This window comes from Chelonia mydas, chromosome 3 (assembly GCF_015237465.2).
Source record: "Chelonia mydas isolate rCheMyd1 chromosome 3, rCheMyd1.pri.v2, whole genome shotgun sequence".
In the NCBI taxonomy this organism is placed as follows: Eukaryota; Metazoa; Chordata; order Testudines; family Cheloniidae; genus Chelonia; species Chelonia mydas.
Window position 1 is genome coordinate 71,079,643 of NC_057851.1, and position 27,716 is coordinate 71,107,358.

Genomic DNA, 27,716 nt, shown 5'->3' on the forward strand with positions numbered 1-27,716 from the left:
TTCTAAATATATTTTTTGAGATGGGGCAAAAAGAACTGCATGCAGTATTCAAGGGGTGGGAGTATCATCGATTTATATAGTGGCATTATGCATTTATGTCATGGCATTTTCTATCCTAATACTCTGTTAGCTATTTTAACTGCCACTGCACACTGAGCACATGTTTTCAGAGACCTGTCCACAATGACTCCAAGATCTCTTTCTTGAGAACTAACAGCTAATTTAGACCCCATCATTTTGTATATATATCTGGGATTATGTTATCCAATGTGCATTACTTTGCACTTATCAACACTGAATTTCATCTGTCATTTTGTTGCCCAGTCATCCAGTTTTGTGGCTTAAGCTTTGGACTTAACTATCTGGAGTAATTTTGCATCTGCAAATTTTGCCACCTCCTGTTCACCTCCTTTTCTAGATCATTAATTAATATGTTGACCAGCACAGGTCCCACCACAGATTCTTGGGGGACCCCACTATTTACCTCTCTCCATTGTGAAAACTGACCATATACTTCCTACCCTTTGTTTCCTATCTTTTAACCAATTACTGATCCTTGAGAGGACCTTCCTTCTTATTACATGACTGCTAACTTTGCTTAAGAGTCTTTGGTTAGGGACCTTGTGAAAGGCTTTCTGAAAGTCCAAGTACACAATATAGACTGGGTCTTCCTTGTACACACGCTTGTTGACACCCTCAAAGAATCCTAATAGATTGGTGAGGCATGATTTCAGTTTACAAAAGCCGTGTTGACTCTTCCCCAATATATCGTATTCATCTACCTGTCTCATAAATCTGTTCTTTACTATCATTTCAATGAATTTTCCTGGTACTGAAGTTAGGCTTAATGGCCTGTAATTGCCAGGATCACCTCTGGAGCCTTTTAAAAAAAATCTGCATTACATTAGCTATCTTTCAGTCATCTGATACAGAGGCTGATTTAAGCAATATGTTACATACTATAGTTAGTAGTTCTGCAATTCACATTTGAGTTCCATCAGAACTCTTGGGTGAATACCATCTGATCCTGGTGATTCTTTATTGTTTAATTTATCAGTTTGTTGGAAAACCTCCTCTACTGAAACCTCAATCTGGAACAGTTCCTCAGGTTTGTCACCTAAAAAGAATAACTCTCAGGTGAGGGACTCTCCCATACATCCTCTGAACTGAAGGCCAATGCAAAGAATTCATTTAGCTTCTATGCGATGGCCCTTTCTTCCTTGAGTGCTTTTTCTTTTAGTGGCCCCAGTGATTGTTTGGCGGGCTTCCTGGTTCTGATGTACTCAAATATTTTGCTGTTAGTTTTTGCGCCTTTTTGCTATTTGCTCTTCAAATTCTTTTTTCACCTGCCTATTTATACGTTTACATTTGGCTTGCCAGAATTTATGCTCTTTTCTAATTTCCTCATGAGGATTTGACTTCCAGTGTTTAAAGGATGCCCTTTTGCCTCTAACCTCCTCTTTTACTCTGTTGTTTTGCCATGGTGGCTTTTTGGGGGGGGGGAGGGGGGGTCGTCTTACTTTTTGGGGGGGGGGGGGAGTATTTAGTTGGGGCCTCTATTTTGGAGTTTTTAAATTGTTTCAATGCAGCATGCAGGCATTTCACTCTAGTGACTGTTCCTTTTCATTTCAATTTAGGTAACCTAACTTGTAGTTCCTCTTTTTGAAGTTAAATGCCCCTGTGGTGTATTTCTTTGGTATTTTCCCCCTACAAGGATGTTAATTTTAATTGTGTTATGCTTGCTATTTCTCAGCAATTCCACAATATTCACTTGTTGGCTCAGTTCCTATGCTACATTTAGGATTAAATTAAGATTTGCTTTTTCCCTTGTGAGTTTTTATCTCTGCATGCTGTCCTGAGGTGACAGGTTCTCAGTGAATGTGGGGATAGTTGAACTCTCCCATTATTATGGGGTGTTCTGTTTTTGTAGCCTCTCAGATCTCTCTGAGCATTTCACAATCACCATCACCATCTTGGTTGCGTGGTTGGTAATAAATTCCAACTTCTATACTCTTATTATTCAAGCATAGAATTTCTATCCAGAGAGATTCTATGGCACAGTTTGGTTCATTTAAGATTTTAACTATATTTGACTCGATGCTTTCTTTCACAGATAGTCCCACGCCCCCACCAGCACGACCTATTCTGTCATTCCTATATATTTTGTACCGTGGTATTATTTTGTCTCATTGATTATCATAATTCCACCAAGTTTCTGTGATGCTTATTATATCAATATCCTCATTTAATATCAGACACTCAAGTTCACCCATCTTAGCAGACTTCTAGAATTTGTATACAAGCATTTATAAAATTTGTCAATATTTAATTGCCTGCCTTCATGTGATGTAACTGAATGGGACTCATTTTTTGTTGGACTGTTTCTCTTCAGTTTCTACCTGAACTTTATCAACTTCTGTCCTCTCCTCTTTTCTGGGATATAGAGTATCCTCTTTAATAAATACTTTCCTAAGGGATGTGTCTGTCTGTCTGAACCACGTGTTTCACCACACCTGTAGGCTTTCACCCAGCTCTTAGTTTAAAAGCCTCTCTACTCATCAGTCTTGTATATTGCACTGCCTCAGATTCCCCTTCAACAGACCTTTTTCTGCAAGTGCCCTACAATTTTTTCTTTTCTTTCCAGAACACTGTTCTATTTTCTAATCTATCTAGGTGCTTGCGACCCCCATCATTGTAATATCTGATTACTTCCTAAGTATTTAAAAAATTAAATAACAATAGAAATATCTCCCAGCCATCCCAGCCTTTGGAAGATATAGTCTTCCAAATAGTCTGATTAGTTTATAGTTCGTATTGTTGCTTCTGTCTGTGAGAGATCGCTTTCCCTCAGTAATTTGCTAAGTTGAAGAGATGAGCTTTGTATTTAGACCTGAAGATGGTGAAGTCCGTGCTCACTTTTATCTCTTGTGGGAATGCTCTCCATAGTCTAGATCCCGATCCTGTGAGATTTCTGTCTCCTGGACTCACAAGTCTTTGCTTCTCACCCAGCCCAAACTGGTTGACAGTTTTGGCTGCGATTTCCCAAGGAAATTCAATGGGATTTGGGTGCTAAATCTCATAGGTTTCTTTGAAAATCCCAGCCTTCCTGGTCCCAGTGGAAAATAGCTGAAATAGGAGGCTATAGCTTTGGAGTAGCTAAGGGAAACATCACAGAGGGCTTTGAATATCTGGACACAGATCTTAAACTGGACTCTGTATTCAATGGGAATTCACTGCAGAGAATAGAGTACTGGGTGACGTGCTCACTTTGTTGCTAAACTGATTAAACATGTTGCATCTGTTTAATATCTCATCAGATGTGTGGATTCATTCTTAGGTATAAACTGCAATAATGAAGTCTGGAGGCCACAAATGCTCACTGTGGCTAGGTCTATGTCTGAGAAGATGGGGTTCAGTCTTGCAGCCAGTTGTAGATGGAAGTTGTTGTTTTTTTCTGCCATGACTATTTGGGTCTCTAATGGGAGTGAGGAGACCAAGACAACTTCCAAGCTGCAAACTGTTTGAACAACATGAGGGCACGTGTCCTTAATGGTGGGGAATGCTTATTGAGAAGACAACAAGTTCTTCAGCTCTTCTTATCGGCATCAACCTAGTCTTGCCTCAGTTCAGCTTTAGCCAACTGCTCGTCATCCAGGTGTTTATTTCAACCACGCATTGATAAAGCTGAGAGATGACACATGGGGGATGTAGAGCTAGGTGACCTCTCCGTTCTGTGGCACTTCAGCCTGTGTTGTCTCACTAGCTCTCCCAGTGGCTTCATATAAATGTTAAATAATATGGGGAAGAGGAGAGAGCCTTGTGGAACTCTGCAGATCTGGACTTTGGAGGTGGAATAATTATTACCCAAAACAACCCTCTAGTTTCAGTCTCAGAGGAAGCACATGATAAAAGTCATTTCACAGTATTACCATTTGCCTAGGAGGCAGGTCAGGAATATTGGGTAATCACCACAATCAGCTGCTGCAGAAACATTCAGCAGGATGAATATGGATATATTTATCTTGACGATATACTGGGAGAGAAATGCTGTCTCTGTACCATACGGAAGCAAAAGCCTGACTGATGGCAATCAAGCTACTGGCAAATAAAAGGTGGCATTGGAACTCTTTTTGCTAGCTTTTGATTACCGTGGTAGAGAAGGGAAGTTAGACCTTGGACAGTAATTTGGACTGTTGCATGTTTTAGCACATGTGATTCATTCTCCTCATCTGAGGAGGTATTGACCATCCTTATAGGTAGGGATCCCAAGTGTTTTCTGCTCTTTTTATATCCAGGAAGGGCAGAAGTTCTAGTCACAGGCGGTGGCCGTGATTGCCATTCATGCTTCCTTGATTGTTGGAATTTTTGATATATTCCCCTCTAAGAAGGTAAAACCTGATGCCAAAATTTACTTTTGGTTTTAACTGCTTGGAATTGTCCAAGGGCATGTCTACACTAACTAGTAGATCAGCACTGCTGCAATTGATGCAGTTAGTGTCGATTTAGTGGGTCTGGTGAAGACCAGCTAAATCAATGGGAGAGCACTCTCCCATCAATTTGTGTACTCCACCTCCCCGAGAAGTTTAAGGGAAGTCAACGGGAGATACTCTCCCGTCGACACAGCGCAGTTTAGCCACCACAGTAAGTGGATCTAACTACGTCGACTCCAGTTACGTTATTCATGTAACTGAATTTGCTTAAGTTAGATTGATTTTACCACGGTAGTGTAGACCAGCCCCAGGAAAGAGCATGTAATGTTTATCTCTCTCATTGGTCTCTCTAGGTGTTTATACCAAATTTGTTACCATGGAGTATGAGCATCTTACAAGTGACCTGTCCATTTCCTTCTACTGACTCTCAACTATTTACATTTATTTATATATTTTAAAATGATATATTTTCTATTTTTTTTTTCAAATGGAAAGGGCTACAATGAAATCTGCTGGTGTAAAAGAGGGGTTTTTTTTGGTTCATCTTGTTACTCAGGGCCAGAGTCTGATAAGGTATTAAATCTCCCTTATCCCACCCCCTCCATCTGGAGTTGTTCCAATAGCACACTCCCAACCTACACTAAGATACACTCCTAAAAAGAGATATTAATTCTTACACCAGAGATTGAGAGCATCACCTCTGTATTGCTAGCAGCCCAAACTCACTTGGGAATTTAGCTCCTGGGTTTTTCATATAGAGCAAATTAAACTCCTGGAAAAAAAATCTGAAGGTCACCAAGCAACCAAGAAGTATTTAGTATGACTGAGTTTTTAAAAAATACATGTATATTACAAAGTGATGCTGTATAAAAGAGCCATCACCATCAAAGCTAAGCTCACCAGCTTTCTCCAGTGAAGGGAATGGGTGACCCTTTCCAATGTCAAGAATATATCAAATGTATGCAGGAAAAAATAACAACGCAGTTTATAGTTCCCTTGTTCTCCCCATTATGCAACCAGTGGCTGTTGTGCTGAACCAGCAATTCTGAAAAGAGTATCAAGTTCTGTCAGTGATTGAGTGGAAGGGCTACCAGCAGGAAACCTCATTCACCAGGGTAGAACAAGCAGCCCAAAGACAGCATTAGGAAGTAAGGTCTGCTGTCTCTCTGGCTATGCAGCTAAGTACTTAAACTGGGAGACTAGGGGAAGACTGATGATATTGTGTCCCCCTTCCACTCACCTCACTTCCCCTTCCTTTTTTCAACTGCTAGCAGTGAGAAAAAGGACTATGACATATCCATATGATCAGAGTCCTGTTTTTATCGCAATGTGTTATCGCACTACCAGTTACCCACATGAGGTGCTCATGGTGGTAGACAAACTACCCCAAGAGCATTAACCCCCACCCACCAGGATGTAACTCAGATTCACCTGAGTGGTGCAGGGACATTCAATTTACTCTTCCCTGCACTGTCAGGCCTCCCGTGCCCCAAGTGGGAGGGCTAACAATGTTATTGTCACTGCCTTCCCTCAGAGGTTTCTGTCAGGAAGAGGGAACAATTTTGGTTTGTGCCTATGATTTGATAAGAGGAAATACACTGAATTAATGCTGCTCTGACTACCCTTGCCACATTCTCCTTCTAACCACAGCCACCCCTTGAAAGATTTCTGCCTTTGGGATACTTCATGGGTCTTTATGTGGGTGAAAATCTGGACTGAATTGAGGCCCTGAATGTTTAGAGTCATCATGTACAATTCTTTTTTGCTTTTATCACCATCTGACCAACACCAAGGTTTCACAGCACATATTTTTCCCATGTTTTTAGCTGTTACATTCTCCTCACCAAAAGAGGCAATTACACATACACGTGCAAATCATGTTTCTTATAATTACATAGTATCCATTTACCAGCCAATCTCACAATGTACATCCAGGTGCATTGATCTGATAGGAAAAATCATTTGGTTGTGTGACAAAAAAAGACAACCCCTGAGATGGTAAATGACTGAACTTATTTTAAAATATCCAAGCAGGTGCTGTCAGTACCCACTTCTTGGCAGCAGGTGGCAGTGTGAGTCCATCACTGTTGAGTGGATGAATTAAAGCAAAAATCAGAAAAAATGAAAAGAAAAATTATTTATTTTGTTCCATATTAGTCTTCTGACCTAATCAGTAAAAAAGTCATTATTCACACAATGCTGGGCAATATGCATTGTAATTTTTAACAAATAATAGGAAACTGTTAATGTTTTCATAGGATATACAGTTCTATCTTGTGCAGTAATGGTCATTTATCACTGCACTTTGTGAAATCACTCATTTGTTCTAATTTGAATGTAAATGACTCTAAGGTTTTACAAATAAGGTGACAGACTCACATAAATGTAATTGCAGGGTTCATCTCTCTCTTTTTATATATCACTCATTAAGTTATGAATTAAATACATCATATTAAACCAGGGGCATGTCCAATGATGATATTGTAATGGCAAATTACTCTATGCTATTAGAGGTGTATTTTTTATTCATGGACATTAATTTGTCATTAAGCGGCATTAGTTTAGCACTTTTATGTGGAAGACGTGACCTGAAAGAGGAGACTTACTGCTGTAATGTGAGAGAACAGGAATACAAGTACTAGATCTATGGAGCTTTTTACCTCCTGTAAAGAAACAGAGGGACATTTTATTTGTTTCTTTTTATAGAAATAATTTGTCCAGTTATTATTGGACATTGTAGCAAAGATATTTCTGAAAAATTAAAGGACTTTGGTTTTACAGTCTTTACTAGTATGGAAAAGCTACCAAAATAGTTACTATAAATCATTTGTAAACCTAGGAACTTGAAGGGAATGTGGGCCTGAAGAAGCTAATGAATGAGTTGGAGTCAAATTTTATCTCTGAAGTATCAGATGTTTGTTTATTGTCCCCTGTTTCATTTCTTTACACTAAACTGGTTAAAACAGAAAGATAAATTCTTATTTTTTTCCGTTATGAAGTAGATGACTAAGCTTTGTATCCTATATTCTTTTGTATTTTTTGAAGTAAAATTATTATTGTGCTCAATTAGGAGATTTCAAAGGTGGAGCAGGAACGGAATCTTTGTCAAGAATATTTCCTGAAAAATAAGTGGCAACTGCATCCTTGAAACAGTTGCACAAATGCAGGACTATACAGAATGTTTGGCCCAGTATAAGACAGACATTAAAAACAGCCTTTTGCATCTTATGCTGCGTTCACAATCTAGTTAATAGAGAGGATTATTGAATTGCAGAAATGGACCCAAACCACACAAAACTCGATCAGGATTTAAACACTTTAACATTTGGGGATATTTGGATTTAGGGATTTTGGTTTGGATCAAAGAGGTCTGGAATCTAAACTTGAACCCCTTGTGTATTTGGTGCCTTTGCATTATATAATGTATTTTCTGATGCTTTAATTGTTGCTGTTTGTTATTTTTTTAACTCTGCAATGCCATAAGTGGTTAAAGGAAAGGGGGTGCTTTATAAATAAAAATGACAAAATACTAAGGCCAAAATGTTCAAAAGTAAGTGCAAAAAAAGAGACCCAAAAATAAATGTCCAGTTTTGAAATTTCATTGTAAACATATACTAAACAATGTGTGGTCTACATTAAAACATTTAATTTCATGGGCAAGAAGAAGAGGAAAAACTCTTAACTAGAAAGGCCAATGCTGACCATTTTCTCTGGCCCTGCATTAGTAACGGTAAATGTCACAGTGTCTTATTACAATCCATCATTTGTAGTATGTATAGACATAGACAGTCCCATGTACTGTCCACAATTACATAGGAATAGAATTTGCCTTGGGACACCTTTTCTTGCATCAGATCTGTGTTCCAGAATGTAAGCTTCTACTTTAAAAAAAAAAAAGTTTCTATCTAGCCTGGTAGTGAAGAAAACTTGAAAACCAGAACAAAATGTAAACCTATGCTGTCTGCTCTTCCTGAGTCTTCAACCAATGTGGAACAATAGCTCTGTGATGTGTAAACTGTCCCCATTCATCTTAATGGGTTTCTAATTCTCAGATTTAAAGATGACAATTTAAATATCAATATTAACTATTTCATTACAGAGTATTTTAGCAGAAACAGCCAGCAAATGTGTTTATCCCACAATCCAAAACGGTCTCCTGTGCCGCCCAGATACCCAAAGCCCTGGCTGTCCCCCATTTTCATATCTAATTAATTCAAAACCTTGCTTATTAATTTGAATGAAGTGTAAAGCTGCTGCAGAATTTCCCATCTGCTGCACCAGAGTGTTGCAGAACCTATGGACCTTGTCACAGAATTTAGGTCTAGTTTGCTGTGGAGTACATGTGGCCTTGGATGTGGAAAGATGTGTACCTCTGCTCTGTTTTGTAGAGCTAAGTCTGCTCTTAACCTAAATATTTCTAAATTGGCACATTTTGCATTTGGTTACTGTCATAAATATAAAGGGAAGGGTAAACACCTTTAAAATCCCTCCTGGCCAGAGGAAAAACCCTTTCACCTGTAAAGGGTTAAGAAGCTGGGATAACCTCGCTGGCACCTGACCAAAATGACCAATGAGGAGACAAGATACTTTCAAAAGCTGGAGGAAGGGAGAAACAAAGCCTCTCTCTCAGTCTGTGTGATGCTTTTGCCGGAGACAGAACAGGAATGGAGTCTTAGAACTTAATAAGTAATCTACCTAAATATGCGTTAGATTCTGATTTCTTTAAATGGCTGAGAAAATAAGCTGTGCTGAATGGAATGGATACTCCTGTTTTTGAGTCTTTTTGTAACTTAAGGTTTTGCCTAGAGGGATTCTCTATGTTTTGAATCTAATTACCCTGTAAGGTATTTACCATCCTGATTTTACAGAGGTGATTCTTTTTACTTTTTCTTCTATTAAAGTTCTTCTTTTAAGAAACTGAATGCTTTTTCATTGTTCTTATGATCCAAGGCTTTGGGTCTGTGGTCACCAATGCAAATTGGTGAGGATTTTTATCAAACCTTCCCCAGGAAAGGGGGTGTAAGATTTGGGAGGATTTTGGGGGGAAGGACGTTTCCAAACGGATTCGTTCCCAGTAACCAGTGTTAGACGTTTGGTGGTGGCAGCGAAAGTCCAAGGGCAAAAGGTAAAATAGTTTGTACCTTGGGGAAGTTTTAACCTAAGCTGGTAAAAGTAAGCTTAGGAGGTTTTCATGCAGGTCCCCACATCTGTACCCTAGAGTTTAGAGTGGGGAAGGAACCTTGACAGTTATGACATTCAAACTGTTGATGTCAAAGAACAGGGAGGTAGGTAGGTCTCAAGCAGAAGGGAAAAACATATGGAATTCTCTCCACATATTGTGTGTGTGTGTGTGTGTGCGCGCGCATGTGCGTGTGTGTGTAATTTGTATATATTCTTTGGAGCAGAGAGACTGTGGTAACAAGCTATTTACTAAATTTCTAAAATATGGGACAAAGTATTTTGGGAGGAGATTTTCGAAGTCACTAAGGGCAATGAGGGGTCTAACAACTATTCTTTCCTTGAAAATCCCCCCCTTATTTACTTGGAACCCTATCTAATCTATTTATGTATTTATAAGATCCCCGCCATCATAATATCTAAACACTTCTGCCCAGTGTGAGTCAAGTGTTGTAGCTACCCCAAATACATACATATGTAGTCTGTCCTGAAAACACTTTTTTCATGAAACTCCTATTGGCTTCAAAAGGAGTTCTGTGTATGAAGGGCTAGGAGGCTTGGGCCCACAGTACACACTTCAAAAGCAGTATTAATGTGTTTTTCTGTTCTGGCACTCCAGCCTCCACAATACCTGCACAAATTATTTCTGCTGGGAGCAGGAGCAATCTGTTCACGGAGTTGAGTGGAGGTTTAATTACTGGATTGGGGTGTATGTATATAAATATGTGGTGCATGCTCCTCTGAACATTAGATTATCATAATTATTTACCGTGTGTACTGTGGCAGTGCACAGCGGCCCCGGAAAGGACCAGGGTTCCACTGGGCAATGTGCTGTACAAACAGATAAGATTATCCAGCCCCGACCAGAATTTACAGACTCAGTAGACGAACGAACAAATGAAGGCTGTAGAAAAGGTATTAAAAATATAAGCAAGTGAACAGAGAAATGACGAGGGTCACGTTGTATTAGTCCCACCCTCTTTAAAAATACATGTAATCTATCCCAGCCTTCCACTGTATCAAGACATTGGTAAGGGTTTTAGAGATAGTTGAAATATTCCAAATTTTGAAATTTCAACAAAATAGTTCATAAATATTGTGACAAAAAGGGACTAATTTTTCACTCAAATTTTTGTGAAAGAAATCCCATTTTCAACCAACTCTAGTCTTTTAAAAAGTATACCTGTTATGCCTAGCCTAATTTCTGTTGTCAGGATAAAATCCATCAATGACTGTGTGGTGCTCAGATACCACAGTGGTGGGGGCCACATGGGTTCCTAAATAGATATATAGTTACCCAAATGAATTAACAGAGTGCATTCTGTGACTTATTATCCTTGCTTTTTTATTGTTCATTCATTTAGGGCCAGATCCTGACAGGTGCTCAATTTCTTCATAACCCATGAACTTCAATGAGAGCTGATGGCACTCAGCACCATGTAGCTTCAAGCCCCGACTTGCTATTTTACAATAGGACTCCCACAGTTCAACCTTGTGAGCTGCTGACGCGAAGGCCCACCCACCTGCTAAATTTTGAATTCTTCCTTCAAAATATGAGGGAGGTAGAACTTCTCAAAGAAATGGCTGCTAGAATTTTTTAACATTGGCAAAACAGTGTATTTTTCCCTAGCATCAGTCTCAGTAACACCCAACTGTTTTGGCTGAAATTAAAGAAAATATCAACCTGGGAGACTGGAAAAATTCAGGCTAGGTGGTTAAATTTTGGAAAAAATATAAGCAACTGAAATGCGGTCTTATAATGGGAAGTGTAAGGGGACCCTAATATTAGATTGTGCTATCAGTTGGTAGTAAAGACTCCAAATAGTATTATATAAACACACACAAATTGCTGATGAATCTTTCCTCTTGAGCTGAAACTTTCTGTGCATGATCTCAGTTTAAAGTTAATTTCTTCTCTCAAAAAATTAAGGACACTTTCTTCAGTTATTTTTTATTTCCAAGAAGGGGGGAAATTTTCAAATAAATAAATAAATCTAACCATATTTTTTAGACACAATTCCTGCAAAAACAACTGACATTTTAAGTTTTGCATGTGTACTAGGGTCTTTGCTGCGCTGTTAACTGAAAAGCTGCAAAAGAGGATATAAGCAACTGAAAAATCATTTCAGAGCACATGGCATATTTTAAAACTGATCCTAGTAAGTCCCCATGCCCATTTGTAACATCTCAGATTCATTTTGCCCTGCTTGACAGGCACAGGCTCTCCTACTGTGTCTCACAGAGGAGCAAAATTCCCCAGACATTCTGCACCTCAATTGTTATATTCTACAAAGTGACTGAAAATATGGTTTTATGGCATTCCATATTTATTGACTCTTCAGAGGCTTCTATCAAAATTCTTCATTTTATGGGTGGTAAATGTTTTTTCTAACTGCCAGCCCTGTAAAGTCAGCTTGGGATCTGAAAGTCAAAATTTGTTCTCTCTGGCTTTGACACTAGTAATAAAGATGCTGTAACTGGAAGTCAGCTAACAAGATTGTTGATGCTAAATGAGCCAGAATAGGATTCAGCTCTCTCCCATCACTGTGTTGGCTCTTCCAGGCAACAGAAGTAAAAAAACAAACAAACAAAAAAGTATTTAAGGCCAGTAAATAATACTTGCCAGGGTAAGGAATAGGGACCAAATCATCCCACATGATGCATCCACAGAGAGGAGGGAGACTCTCCGAGTGTCGTAAAATCTTTAAGGTCTTTAAATCTCCAGAAACACTCTCTTTGGGTTTGGTGATTTCAAGAGCCTGGGACTGAGTGTGAGAGAAGGGGCGGGCAATGGAAGAGGTGGCCTCTGCTGTAGCACTCACTTTGATCCCACAGGATTTTCCTTGTGCAAAGTAATGCTAACCTTGCCTCTGTTATGTGAAACCTGCCGACTGAGGAGGTTTTTGCCAGCCACATGTGGGATTCCCAGGACAGCCCAACTCACTTTGGAGATAACGTTCAAGAAATGTAAACAGCTATTGAAAACACTGCATAAATATCTTGTGGCTACTTTAACATTGCTGTACAACCTTTGTTTTTCTATTTTGTGATGTACTAAAATGTTGAACTATGCCATCTTAATGTTGCATTCGTATTATTTTTCAGAAATAGATGTATGTAATATACAACAGAAATGAACGGATATCTCTGTAGTCATGATCATTTGAAGGGACAGACACTTTCATCTTGAAAATGTACACACTTATTGTTGACAGGTTTCAGAGTGGTAGCCGTGTTTAGTCTGTATCAGCAGAAAGAACGAGGAGTACTTGTGGCACCTTAGAGACTAACAAATTTATTTGGGCATAAGCTTTCGTGGGCTAAAACCCACTTCATCGGATGCATGCAGTGGAAAATACAGTAGGAAGATATATATACACACACAGAGAACATGAAAAAATGGGTGTTGCCATACCAACCATAACACCTATTGTTGTTACAAGTAACCATATTATTGTACCTGAGAAAGAAAGAGTTATTCTTTTGGTTTTTTTTCTCCAGTTAGTTGACCTTGTACATTTGGTGGCACTTTGTGTATAGTCAGTTTCACTGTTTTGTTGGTGGTCAGTTGCATTTTCAGTTTTGTGGACTAAGATTATAACATCACTTTCATACCCTGTCCTTGCGGAGATCACAGACCCTCTTTCCCCCCTGCTCCGCAAGAGAGTGTTTACTAGCAACAGCTGCAACAAAGCTGAAACTGAAAAGGCAGCAGACACAGTGTGAAAGAAAATAGAGTAGGAGGGAATTGAGTGGGCCTGAGCCTGTTTGATGTTGCTGATCTTTGGCTTAACTAAAAACATCCTTTAGAACATCAGCAGTGAAGCAGATTAACTTTACACTTTTTTTAAAAATAGGAATTAAAAAAAATTAGGATATGCTATGGAAAGCATGTTCTACCAATAAATTGAATTTTGTAAAATTAGTCAATGAAAAGAAAATAAAATTGATAGTGTTCCTTAAGTCTACGAGGATATGTGTCTACATTCAGCCAGTGATCAGTTACCATTCATCTACTTATGAAAAAAAAATCTATGTCTTTGTCTATGCTATTATATATGGGGGGGGGCAAAATATGAACCCTCCCCCCTATCAAATTCTGCCCTTACTATCTCAATGTGACCCTGATTCTGCAAAAATTACTTCCATGCATGAGTGGGACTACTCAGATACTCAATATGAGCAAGAGTTTCAGAATGAGGCCCAAAGCCCCAGTCTTGTAAAGATTTTTGCACATGCTTAACTTTAAGTTTGTAAGTACTACTATGGATTTCAAGCTTGAATGATCTCATTAAAGTTAAGCACATGAGTAAGTCTTTGTTGGATCAGAGCTTTAGTTAATAATAATGCAGTGTGTGTGAAATGGCAGAATTTGGCTCCTCTTCTGTAATTATTTAATTTAAAAAAGAGAAACTATCCACTAGATTTTTCACTGTAATACAGTACCTAATGTATTTTTGCCTTGTTACAGATTTCTCATTAAGTTTTAAATAGCATATTTATGTTATTTCTATTTTGACTTATACCAGAATTACCTTTAACCATTCATCATCATCTCCTTCTTCTTCTTCTTATAATTATTATTTTATTTATTATTATATATTATTTGTTTTATTTTACTTAACATTTATATTACCATAGTGCCCAGATGCCCCATCAGGATCAAGAGTCCATTGTGCTAGGGGCTGTTCAAAGAATTATGAAGACAGGGCCCTTGTCCTTAAGGGCTTACACTTTTAGAAGACACGTTTTTACTTTCAGGCATTGATTGTCATCTCTTTTTGCAGAGGGGAAATAATACAAAGCTATCCGTTTCTGTGGTACTAATATGGGTAGTCACATAATACCTTGATTTATAACTGTGTTGTAATCCAAATAGGAAGCAGGTGGAGTCACAACTGGGTATGATGCCTTGGATATTAATGGCTTGGCTCAGCAATGGAATTTCTAAAGCTGTATACACTTTTTCTGTAATTATGCATTCATTAAAAGATTTTATACCCAACAGAATAAAGTAAATATTTTTTGATCTCTGTAGTGTGCTCCCAGACTGTAGATTTGCACAGCAGGGTCTTGATAATCTGAATAAATTGTATTTCCCCAAGGAGTTTATCTTTCAAATAAGGTCATAAAGAAATGCAGTCTCTCCCCTTAGTTCTCCTTGTGATTTTTTTGCTACTTATAAAGCAGAGCACAGGACTAGAAGTATATTGTACTCTAGCGTGCACTTGGCTATGATTAACTCTAATTTATCAATCTGTTACTTATATCCTCTTCTGTGGCTTGCACAATACAATTATTCTTAAAACTATAAATTAAATAAAGATCGATTTGAAATAAATTTAAATAGAATATTTCTAAATGTTCTTTCTCCTGTTTGACTCTCTTCTGTATCCCTCTATTAAAATGCTGTTAGTATCGTAGTCTACTGTAAATATTTAATATTGTCTTTCTATTAGGACATATTTGTCTGAAAAATTGATTTTCTTGTATTCCCCCTAAACTTAAGATTTTAAATGTGAGCTCATTATTCAATTGCTTTGGTAGCCAAAAAGTTGATATAAATAACATAGAAGCCCAGTAAGATGCTTAACATGGAATGATGGATTCACTCACTACTAAAAAGAGCAGTTTAGAAAAAAAAAAAAACAGTCACCCTCTTCAGTAAAGTACAGTGAGCTGAATGTATAGGACCAGATACACAAGTTCATTTTGGAGGTAGACATTGATTAACATTTTGACTAATTTATTTAATGAGGTTCATGTTCGCTATGGAATATACCAGCTATTTATACTGTAACTCAGTAATAAGAACTATATACTGTTAGTCTGAATGTGGGTTAGCAAAGCAACATAGATCACATTAGCAAAACATTGGGTCTCTTTCTTTCCCTACCACTCTTCTTTAATTCTTCATGTGCTCTCTTTTAGTTTGTTTTTCAGCTCTCCATAAAAAGACATAACACCTTTATCCTTTGTACAATGTACATTCTTTTTATATAATTTATTTATGCCTGATGCTTTCAATTATGTGTTAAATACTTTTTATTAGAAATGTCATTTTAATGAATAGTACTAGAGGACAGTATTCTGTAATACAAATATATAATATTTATTTTTAGAAATAAGTCTTTTAAACTTATGTTATTGCTATTTCAAAACAGTAACTTGTCATTTAATTGTAAATCAAACAAAACCCATTATAGGCAAATACAGTCAGGACTAGCTTATGCCTAATCCCAACAGAATTGAATGGGTAGCCCATTTCAGAGAATGCACACTTCGTTGATTTGTTAATCTGAAGGTTTTCATTTAGTTTGGAAATGTATTCAGAGGAAGCAGATGTATTGATTGTGATTCTGTTTCACTATATATATATATATATATGTGTCTGTCTCTCTCTGTGTGTATACACATACATATATAGATAGATATATTCTGATACCAAAAAAAATGAAACTTTGGCAAGAGGCTTCTGTACTCTGACATAGTCATATGGTTATTAAAGCCTTATCACGGATTGGGAGATGGATTATCTGATCAGTAATATACATCTCACAATCTCAGCATGACACTTTTGTCCTTAGCAGGATAGCAATGTGCAATATCGGTATAATTTTGATTTGAGCAAATGATTGCTATGACAATTGGATGATTTTCTTTTGAGAAAGCTGATAAACCAGCTTCCATGGTTGTGAAGTTCAAAGCTAAAGGCCAAATCTGACCTTCTAGAGTCAAACGTGAGTATTTCTGTTTAGAGGCCCAATCTTTTTAAATATATTGATAGCCTTCTAAACTATCAACCCCCCCGGAAGGTGATTAATTTCAGCTTCTGTGTCAAGCTGACCTATATTGAGGAAGAGTCAGCATTCTGCTGAACCCCAGCAGTAAAAAAAATTTAAAAAATATTCTGATCAGTATCTACAAGTTGTTGAACCCCTCCGTTTATGCTCAGTCTAGGGATGATGACTCTTTGCTATAGCTGGTTCAAAATTTTCCATTGAAACTTTTTCCCCCTCCTCCCATGGAAAATGCCTTTTGGACAAAATGGAAATTTCACCACAAAAATTCAATTGCATTCCTCCATTCTCAACCCCCCTCCCCCCAAAACAAATTCCCATTGTGCCACCCTCTCCCTCTATTTCAGGGACTCCCTGCAACCCTCCCCCATACCTTGCCAGCAGCTCTACGTGAACCCCTATTGCTCCTGTGCTCCCACCATTCTTATTTCTTTTCTTTCTGTCCGGGAGATAAGTCATACAGGGTGTCATCATTTTAAACTGTATTGGAACTATGGGCTGAGATGGGAGTATTGTTATGCCGGAAGGTGTTAATGTCTGCCATCAAACCGGTTCTTTGATCAGTAGATAGTTACAGAGCTGTTTAAGGTTATGATTCTGCTATCCCAGATACAAGGGACTCCGTGTGTACCCCATTTTCCTTTTCCTATTTTCAGCAAAATCAGTAAGGTTCTGCCTTATTACAACATTCCTACAACATTCCCTGAAATTTTGGAATTGATCGGCATTCAAAAATTATGTTTCAGACAGAGAAATGCCATCAAGTTGCCCTTTTCAGCAAATAAATAATATCCCGACCAGCATTACTCATGATATATAAGGTCCAGAAGGCTGCACCTTCTGCACCTGGAGTCTATTTCAAAACCCACTGAAATCAGTAAGAGACTTTCCATTGACTCTGTTGGGTATTCGATCAGGCTCATCTTTCTTTGGTGGAAAGTTAATCTTCAGGTCACAAGGCCTGGATCTTATTCTCCTTATTGCTGACCTCCAAAAATGAAGAACTCAGTTTATTTAAGTTCATGTCTCTTACATTTCTTTTTGACATTCCATCAGCCAGGGAAAACCCCGTTGCAGTGGCTCAGAACATCCCTTTCTGCAGCAAAGTCGACTAAACAAGGTTGCAAGTGCAAAACTCTGCAAAGCTCATTAGACATACGTTGCTTGTTTCCTTGCCTCAATGCATAGGGATGCCAGTCTCACAGACGAGGTGGAATGGGGCCTACAGTACTATCTGTGATCTGCGGAGATGCATATCCCAGAGCTGGCACATATAGCAAATGTGTCTCGCATAGAATCCAGGTTCTTAACCTCCATCAGCCTAGACAGCTCCTGTACCAAATTGCCATTGGTTCCCAAGCTGTGGCTTTATAATCTTACTTCTCTCCCTTTTAAATCAACTATCGTGGTAAGAGGTGACCATATAAAAACCTAAAAAGTAGAAACCGCGTTTTCTGTTGGGTAATTCATGTGCTTGAAATTCATCACATATTTAAGTGTTTACAGGATCAGGGCCTAAATCCCAGCCAGGGCTGGCCTGGGCCAATTGACCCAGGGTATGTCAACATTGCAATTAAAAACTGGTGGCTGGCCTGTGCCAGCTGACTCAGATACGGGCTGCAGGGCTTTTGCGGTGTAGATGTTCAGGCTTGTGTTGGAGCTTGGGATTTAGGATCCTGCAAGGTAAGAGGGTCTCAGAGCTCAGGCTGCAGTCCAGGCCCAGACATCTATATTGCAGTTAAATACGCCCTCAGTCCAAGCTCCATGAGCCGGAGTCACCTGGCACAGGCCAGCCACCGGTATTTAATTGCCTTGTAGACATATCCCTTCCCCCATCAGACTCATGGGTCTTGTGCTGTGGGGCAAAAAACTAGGAGTTTAGACCTTGTGGGTTTCAGAGTCTGGGCTCCAGCCCAAGCCCAAATGTCTACTCTGCAATTTTGAGCCAGTTTTGTATTGCAGTATAGACATGCCCTTTGTTATGTTGCCAACTCTCTCAATTTTAGCACAACTTTTGTGCTTTTAGCATTTTCTTTAAGCCCCTGCTCCTGAAGTCATCTGATTATATGTGCATGTCAGATTTCATTTAAAAAGCAAAAGTAATTTTTTTAACCCTTTATGGTTGCAGGCAAAAGTTTATAAATGTTAACCCTCCATGTTCAAAACCGGAAAGCAAATAAAAACAACCCCAAATGTTGGGGTTTGTTTTTTTTAAAATCTCATGATTTTGGGGAACTGGCTTATGATTTCTGAACATGTATGGTTGTCAATACTGTCTTTGGAATGCAAGTTTTCATTCTATTCATCTCTACATTTTAAAGAGAACCAAGAATGACTAAATATTTACAAGATTTTTATATAAGTACAGGTCATTTTTAAAAAATAAATGGAAACAGAACTCCTAGTACTCACTGTAGGTCAGCAATTGCCAGCAGTTGATATCTGAGAAATGACAACCTATAATGCCTAGAATAGGGAATAGCTGCCAGACCTGAGATACCACACTGTGATAACTTGCTAACAAATACGGATATTTTCAGTGATGACCATTGTAGTTTCTAAAATGTTTTTGTCAAGTTCTTTATTAATTAGTAATAAAATAACATCCCATAAATCTGTCAAACGAAATTTATATCAAGATTAAATTTTTCTATGAAATTACATTAAAAATCCAAATATTTAATTGATAATGGAATTTTTTTACTGTAAAATCCAAAGATTTTCTGTAATCCCATTGCCTATTTTAATGAGTATATGAGTTGATTTGGGGAGCAGGAGTGCAAAAAACTGTCAACCCTTGCCCTGTTTCCCCATGATTGTGAGCAAAATCTTTTCATGTAGGAAACAAGAAATGCCAGGAGTTTCAACTTGCAGAATTCCTGTCCTAGCCTTCGGTAGTGGGGAAGGATTTGTCCTCACCTTACCTGTCTCGTTATGGAGAGGAGGGGGCATCCTTCGATCTACCAGAAAATGTGTGGCCCTTGAGACTAGATCAAGCCCTGAGTGCTTATTGTGAATATGCATAAACCTCAGCTCCTGATTCTTTAAAAAATAAGGAAGAGATTCTGTAAAGAATGTAGCACCTTAAATAGAATTTGCCTTCAATACAAGCTGGAGGATATGCAGGGGGGTCCATATTTCAATGGGAGTCCCACAAGGAATTTGGTCATCCTGGAGTAGCAGTTCTACCATCAATCAATAGAAAACCATTGAATTCACTGACAAAGCAGACCTTATCCCATGGGTAGCACCCAGAACCTTCTGGAGATTCTCTTCTCCCTTTCCCATCTTCCTTGTGCTCCACTCCATGTGCCAGCAGAGCAGCAAATTGACATTTACAAGATCTCTTGTCAGTTTCATTTGGCTCTGCCAGTCCATCCAGCAGAGCAGCCAAGTGTAATTCAGGTAATTTAGTCTTTTCCTCTTTTCTGCTCTGCTTCCTGTGCTAACTAAGCAGCAAAGTGAAACTGACAAGAGTTCTTGTAGTCTTCGCATAAAGTGTGGGACAATGAGGGGGCTGGTAGCTGGGAACAGAGCAGTAAATTTTGGGAGAAGACCAGGGAGTAGGAGAGGGGGAGAAAAAAACAGGAACAAAGAGAAAAAACAGAGAAAAGCAGATAAAAGTATATGAATTTTGTTTAGGGTCCTTTGCACTCTGATGTCTCAAATAATATATATTTGTTCTTGTTGACCCTGCTCTATATAATATAATTTGTGGAGTTTCTGCTATGCTGTCCTTAGGAAGCTGAGGTGTATGGCCACACTGAGAATGCAGGAATCACTGTTTAACCCAAGGAGCTGTGGGCAAATCCCAGGATTCTAGGTCCTCTACCGCTCTGCATGATCCTTTGTGATGCTTTCTAGCCTCCTCTTTCCATAGCTCATTGAGGAGATGTACTATCATTGTCTCTCTTACATGATTAGTCCCTTCTGTGTATGGAATAGAAGCTTTGGGAGGGGAGTTAATGCTACAACAGACAGCATTAACTCCCATGTGGATTTCTGTCTGCATATCCACAGGTTTTAGAGGCAAGTGAGTCTTGTAGAGCAACTGCTCCCTGACTCTGTCATTCTCCAAAACCCACAAAGAGCCAGCAACACACTGTTTTTGTAGGTGGCCTTTCTCAGAGTTGGGAAGGATTCGGTGAAGTCTCTGCTCACTCTCCCTTGCCCTTAGGTGTTTATTCCAGGAGTTTGTCTTATTCTCCTCCACATCGTGCACTGGGCAGGACCATTTGGACCATTATTATTTAGAGGTACTGTGTATAATTTTGATTCCTGTATTTCTCAGCTGGGTAAGAATAGGATGGGAAGGAGAGTGAGGGAGTGTTATGATAATTGTGCCTACAAATTTACTGTAATTGAGAGCTTTACTGTCAAAAATATGTACGTTTTAACATGTCATGATAACCTATAATAACAAATGTTGATGGGGATAATGCAAGAAAACCAGACAGAGAAACTGGATTACTCTAAACGCAAAAGTCCATGTTGATATAATCCAAAAACTGTTGAAATTAGTATGATGATGTAGAGCCGGAAGTTAATGAACCAAAATTGGCGTGTTGGATAGTAAGCCTAATTGTTGGACAAAATAATGAGGGGATGGGTTACTTCACCCACCATACTCTTTGTGGCTTTTTAAAGACTGAGATTTTGGGGGTAAAGAAAGAATAGACGGAGGCTACTGGACCAAGCTTCACTGTCATGGCCGCCATCCCCACTATCTCCAGGGACCCAGACCTTCTTTGGCTTAATCTTGAGGGGTGTCCTTACCAGCTCAGGCCAGAGAGGGTTGGTGATGTCATCTGGATTGTTCTATCAGCTCCAGCTGAATTCCAAACTGCATCTTCGATGAAATGGGATTGGACTTTAACAACAGCAGCTCCAGCTCATCTCAACTAACTTATTTTCTTTTCCTCAAAAGGTCAGTTTTGGATCTTAAAGACAACAGGAAAAACAACCGCTTTAGCCCATCTCAGCCAGCTTCTTTTCTTTTGCCCAAAAGGACAGTTATTACCATCTTTAATGCTCTCTAAGATACTGTGGAACGAGGAGGTTTTCCTTCTAAAAACTGTACAGCTAAAGGGAACACAAAATGTTAAAATGAAAGACTTGTTTAATATTTTACATTTCAGATGCTTTAACTGTTTTTCCTTCTTTTCTGTATCTTTAATGAAAGGTTCAAAGGATTTTTAATGGTGCGTTTGCCATGTTCTAAGCAGGCTGAGGTCTCTCTACACCTAATCCCAGACCCTGTTAAACATTAAATAAAGTTGGATAGTGACTGGGTTCTGTTAGACCTTTATAGACCTAGTGACTAGTTACTTTTTTGTTTATTTTCTAGATTTTTTTACTTAGTTAGTGGTAGTGCCCAGTTACTAGGTGCTCTCCTAACATAGATGAAGACATGATCTTGATCTTGAAAAGCATGAGATCTAAAATTATGTAAATTGCCCAGATTGTAGTAATTGCAGCGATATGCCAGGCTGAAAATGTGTGCCTTTAAATGTAGGATCTGTTGATATCTGGGTAGAAAGTACTTTTGCTTTGGTTTAGCTCAGCTTTTGTCAGTGTTCATTTTTCTGCTTCTAGACGAAGAAGCGGCAAATCAGGATACTGTTGGTGCAGGAGGTGAAGGCAAATCTGTTTTAATTCACTGATGGTATATCTGTAAATTGAAACATAATTTCAGCATAGAAAACAGAAGTACTCGGTGAAACTAGAAATCCTATTTATGAAAGTGCTTGCAGTTCTCTTTTCAAGGCAGATGAAATAACAATAAATAATGAGCAAACAATTGTTCTGTAACAAAGCTTTTTAATTAATGGAAAGATTTTTTTAAAAAATCTATGTGTTGAATTCTGCCAGCTCTTGTAATACACTATGAAACACTTTGGTTTATTTATTGGTCCACATACAACTTCATGTCTTACAGTTGCTGCAGATGCATGCATAAATCAGGCAATTTCAACACACATGATTTCTGAATGCCCTCTATCATTCACAATTGTCCGATTTGCACATGCAATTGCAGCATTTGCTCACGCTTTTTTTTCCACACGTGTGCCAGACCATGATCCTCAATCTGAAGTCACATTTTCCCCTATTTCTCTTTTGCCTTTTTTTCTGAGACACATTTTTTGTTTTGCTTTACTCACCCAGGAATTAAATAGCTTTAATTACTTGGACCTGTATAAGCTCGCTGACCTCTTTAACCTCACTTTGCTGGAGAAAGCAGTGGTTGACTTCTTAGTTAAACACCTCTCTGAGCTGTTGAAGAGTCACCCGGAGGAAGTCCTGGCTCTCCCATACTGTCTCCTTCAAGAGGTCCTGAAGAGCGACCGACTCACTTCTCTTAGCGAAGAGCAAATCTGGCAGGTAAGCAAATCGGTTGGTGTAATGTGTGACACTGTATAAAACCAGGGAAAACTTTTGTTCTGGAGCCCTTGAGCACGTGCTGGTGACACTAAAATGATTAAAGGCTCAGGGAAACAAAAGGGGGCAAACTAGATTTGATGTTAATACAGGATCTGCTCTGTTCTAATACAATTAGTTAATCTGGAAGAAGACTTTTTGTTGTTTGACTTGTGTGGCCTAGTATGTTAACAGGAAAAAATTACAACATTGTGGTATAATATGGAATATGATTTAATAGCTTTTAATGCTAAAGAAACACACAGCCACATGCCTTTTAATATGTTTTGCTACAAAAATATATATAAAAAATAATCTGGGAAACAATCCTACCGTAAATCTGTGAAAATGGGAGCTTCAGAATATAATGGAAGTAAACACCTGTAATATTAATTACAGGAACACTGCTGTTTGTTTCTTGTTTGCTATCACGCAATATGGGAGAAAGGCAGGGCAAGGTAGGAAAAAATTGTTAAATATATCTGTTTTGGAAAATACTTTTTATCTTATAAAAAGGGAGATACCTTCAGGTTAATGGAAGGGAGAAGCAGTCAGAAGACCTGAGCGTTATTCATGGCTCTCTTAATAAGCTCCTTATCTGCTGGGTGATGTTGTGTAAGTCACTTTATCGCTCTGTGCCTTGGTTTCCCCATCTGTGAAATGAGGGGTATGATACTTACCTTACTTTGTGAGCTGTTTTGAGATCTGCAGATGAGCAGTGCTATATAAAAACAAACTTCTTCAAACTACCAAGGCAGAGTGGAGATAAAGTTTAATCCTTCATTCTAGTGGCTACCGCACAGATTTATTTCTCAGATTTTGAGGGTAGAATATGCAGTCTTTTCCAAAGATGCTATTTCCATTAAAATTGAAATATAAACTTGGACTCCCGCCTACTCATCTTTGAGAGATCCCCTGATGCTGTACTCTTTTATAAAGGAGGAGGGGATACTCTGGAGTGCTAGCCCTCATTCCCTTGCTTGGTAAAGCAGTTTTGATGAGTGAGGTTGTGGGGGTATTGCTGACTGGCCCATTTGCTTTCATTATCACTTCACTGGAAGATGAAAGTGCTTCTCAAAGTGCTTTGAGATATCTTAGAGAGGAGAGATGCTGCAGAAAGCCAAGCTGCATTAAATAGCATGCTGGCACTGGTCAGTGTGGTATGGCAGGCGTTCTCCCCACGTTTGCCATTTCCAGTCTGGTAAGTGGGAGTTCTTAAGTCTCTGGTACTGTGACACTGGCCTTGCCCTATGGGACAAATCTGGGAAGGATTTTCTTAATGGCCTGCATGACAGTAGGGTGGACACTCCATGTAGCAAATATGATAGTATATGCCAGTGTTGCAGGTCACACTGCAGATACTGCTATGTACAGCAGTGATAATGTGCTTCTTTTTGAGTGACAACAAACTCTACACTGTCCATTTAAGTATTATCATAATTGCCTCTCTAAAGGTTACTAATGCTGTTATGTAGAATGTTTTAAACTAGTTTTCTGCTGCAGGCAGAAAAATATATATTTTATTTCTGGTTCTCCAGAATGAATTAAAAGACACACATAAATATTTACCAATTTAGGCATTCAACAGGCAATAAGAAACTGTTTTTTGCTTTATCATAGTAAATAAATAATTCCCTCATAGTCAACCCAATAGAGGAAAATCAAATCAGACCAGCTATATTGCCTCAAGTGTAGTTAAGTTCATCATTTTTGCTAAGGTTATAGTGGTAATGCAATATACCATGGAAGAATCTAATATTCAGCCCAGGGTGAAGATTGGGTATGCCAGAGGATTAGTGTCAGGGTGCTTTATAGAAGTGAAACTTGATGGACAGGCTGGAGACAGATCTACAGAATCTCATTAAATTGCTGAATTGTTCATTACTGAGCGCTCTCCCTGTAATAAAGTGCTCATTGACTTTGACAAATCCCTATCCCATGTCTTGCAGAAGAACAGCAGAGCAGGAGGTGTTGGGGAAGCAAGAGGAAATTGGCACAAAGTGGGGCAGATAATAGAAAAGCTGATGAGGGATACTACTACTTGATTAATGTGTCCTACCTGTAACTAGTGTGGCATCCCAAAAACACACAGATGCACACACATTATAACAACATTGATTCAACATGTCCCCAAGGCAACTTCACTAGTGGTCCTCACATGAAATTCAAACCACAAATTAAAGGTACCCTCCCAGGGGAGGGTCCCTGGAGGGGATCACAGTGTCCCCAGGGCACTACTACTTTCACTGGTGCAGCAAGGTTTAAACTCACAGCATCCACTGGGTGAATCAAGACCAATGTACATAAAGATTAAGGCAGTTAAAAGAAAAATATAGGAAGTCTGGCTTTGGGATAACATATAGATTTGCTGTAGATGAAAACTAAAATCTACTGTAGCTCATGTGTGCTCCATGCTAGATTTTTATTAGGTTGTTGATTGTGGATTCCCCAGTTGATTGAATGTTGTGAACTACATCCTTAAGCAAGACATATTTTGTAAAGTTTAATAGTAATATTAGCTTTTAACCCACATAAAAATATGACTAATGTTCAGTAAGATTCTACAGTACTATGGTGATATTGTTCCTAGATCGTCTTGGAAAGAAAGCCAAGATTTTATGAAGGATATAGTGGATAAAGTAAGTAGAAGTGCACTTCTTAGTAAAGAGTGCACCGTTATTAACAGAAAAATCTTATGAACCTCATTTTCCCAGCCTAAATGGGGCTTTCCTTTGGAGAGGCAACTACAAGGAATCCAAAAAAATCTATTTTTTACAATGTGAATAACCCTGAACTTTTCTAACCTTACCTTAACCATGATAAAACAATAACAATGGTGGAGGAGCGGGAAGAAATACAGTTTCTTCTAAACAAATGACTAGAGTCGAGATGGCTACCAGCTCCTGAAAACATAAGTGTAAGAAGGGGACATTGGCGCTAGTGTTTTAGAATCTATATTTGATTGATTTTTTCCCATATAGATTGTTACATTCAATTACTGTGTGGGATATTTAAATACAACTTTTGATAGATCATTGCAGGTGTATATGATTCATGGCTTGTGTGCACCTTTAAAGTGTGTGTAATAATTCATCCGGGTGGGAAGAGAGAATTAAATAGAGATACAGAAAAGATGAGGAAAAATCCCGAGAAAGTTAAAACAAAGTGAATAATTCTTTGATCTTGTCCTTCCCTTGTCATATGTTTGACTGAGATAATCAACAGTGATATTTATTCACAAGTTATTGTAAATGCTTTCCAGATGAGGATATAAATGTCTAGATTATCATTAGGTGGAAAGTCAATTTTCTCATAATTGGCTATTTCTAAAAGGGCTCATTGGCTCTACTTTAAGGAAGCAGCTTATTTCTTTCCCTTGGTAATTTAAAAGGTAACCAACCTTATACTGTAATGCATGTTGCCAGAGAAATCTAGTACCAGAGGGCTTCTTGTTGGAAACTTAGAGTGGTAATATGCTAAATTTAAAGGCTATTTAAGCAATAAACTGATGTTACACTTAATATTGCTATACATAAAAATCAGCTATCATCTTAATTCAGAACTTTGATTTTGAAGGGGTTAGAAGTTCACTGTTCATAGGATCATCATAATAGTTAGAGATGGAAATATCTCTTAGGTCACCGAACCCCGCAGTAGTAGTAGTAGTAATAGTAGTCCTCCAATTTATCGAATGATACTACACCAATACTATATTTGATCTTAATCAAAAGGCTAACTCTGAATCGCATTGGACTGAAAATGAGTATTCCGGAGATCAACACAGATTTGTTTTTCCCTCTTTTACTTATACAAAGGGTTGTAAAGAGATCAACATTAGCCATTTTAGATATCTTTTTTTGTGAAGTTAAGGTTAAGAAAAATATACAAGAAGGTCCAGCACCTTCCTATCCATCCATCTATCAGTAGAGATAGATATTAGAGCTGGTAATAAAAACACAGTCAAAACAGCATTCTGTTAGAAAATCCTGTCTTGACAAAACCAAAATTTTTTGCAGAACCATTTTCACTTTTTGGTATAAAAAGTGTCAATTTTTCATTTCAAATGACTTTTTATTTCAAATGTACACATATATAAATTAGGGCTGTCAAGGATGTTTAATCTTCAGAAGAGTAGAATGAGGGGGGATTTGATAGCTGCTTTCAACTACCTGAAAGGGGGTTCCAAAGAGGATGGCTCTAGACTGTTCTCAGTGGTAGCAGATGACAGAACAAGGAGTAATGGTCTCAAGTTGCAGTGGGGGAGATTTAGGTTGGATATTAGGAAAAACTTTTTCACTATGAGGGTGGTGAAACACTGGAATGCGTTACCTACGGAGGTGGTGGAATCTCCTTCCCTAGAAGTTTTTAAGGTCAGGCTTGACAAAGCCCTGGCTGGGATGATTTAGTCGGGGATCGGTCCTGTTTTGAGCAGGGGGTTGGACTAGATGACCTCCTGAGGTCCCTTCCAACCCTGATATTCTATGATTCTGTGATTAAAAAATTAATTTTTGTATTGCGCTTAAAAAATTAATTTTTGTATTGCGTTATTAATTGCGATTAATTACACAATTAATCACGCTGTTAATAAGCTCACCAAAGATTTCATTGTTACGCCAAGCTGGTTGCCTGCCATATTTGCTATTCTTTCTGCACATCGGGATGGTTTGTTCCTGTGCCTCCAATAAGGCTTCTTTAAAATACAGCCAGCTCTCCTGGACTCCTTTCCCCCTCATATTAGCCTCCCAGGGGATCCTGCCCATCAGTTCCCTAGGGGAGTCAAAGTCTGCTTTTCTGAAGTCCAGGGTCCGTATTTCGCTACTCTTCTTTCTCCTTTAGTCAGAATCCTGCACTCAACCATCTCATGGTCACTGCTGCCGAGGTTGCCACCCAC

At 38.5% G+C, this 27,716-nt stretch overlaps 1 protein-coding gene across 6 annotated transcripts in view; it reads left to right on the plus strand.

Annotated features, from left to right (window-relative positions):
* KLHL32 (kelch like family member 32) overlaps window positions 1-27,716 on the plus strand; it is a 207,072-nt gene that overhangs the window by 117,359 nt on the left and 61,997 nt on the right. For 5 of the 6 annotated variants that reach the window (XR_006289499.1, XR_006289498.1, XR_006289497.1 and 2 more), the window contains exon 6: window positions 22,574-22,789. Coding sequence is in view for 2 of the 6 variants with exons in the window: in XM_043542675.1 (XP_043398610.1) it covers window positions 22,574-22,789 (216 nt within the window). In the remaining 4 variants the exon portion in view is untranslated. Of the gene's footprint in view, window positions 1-22,573; window positions 22,790-27,716 lie in introns of those variants that run through there. The other variant, XM_043542677.1, reaches the window with a different exon arrangement.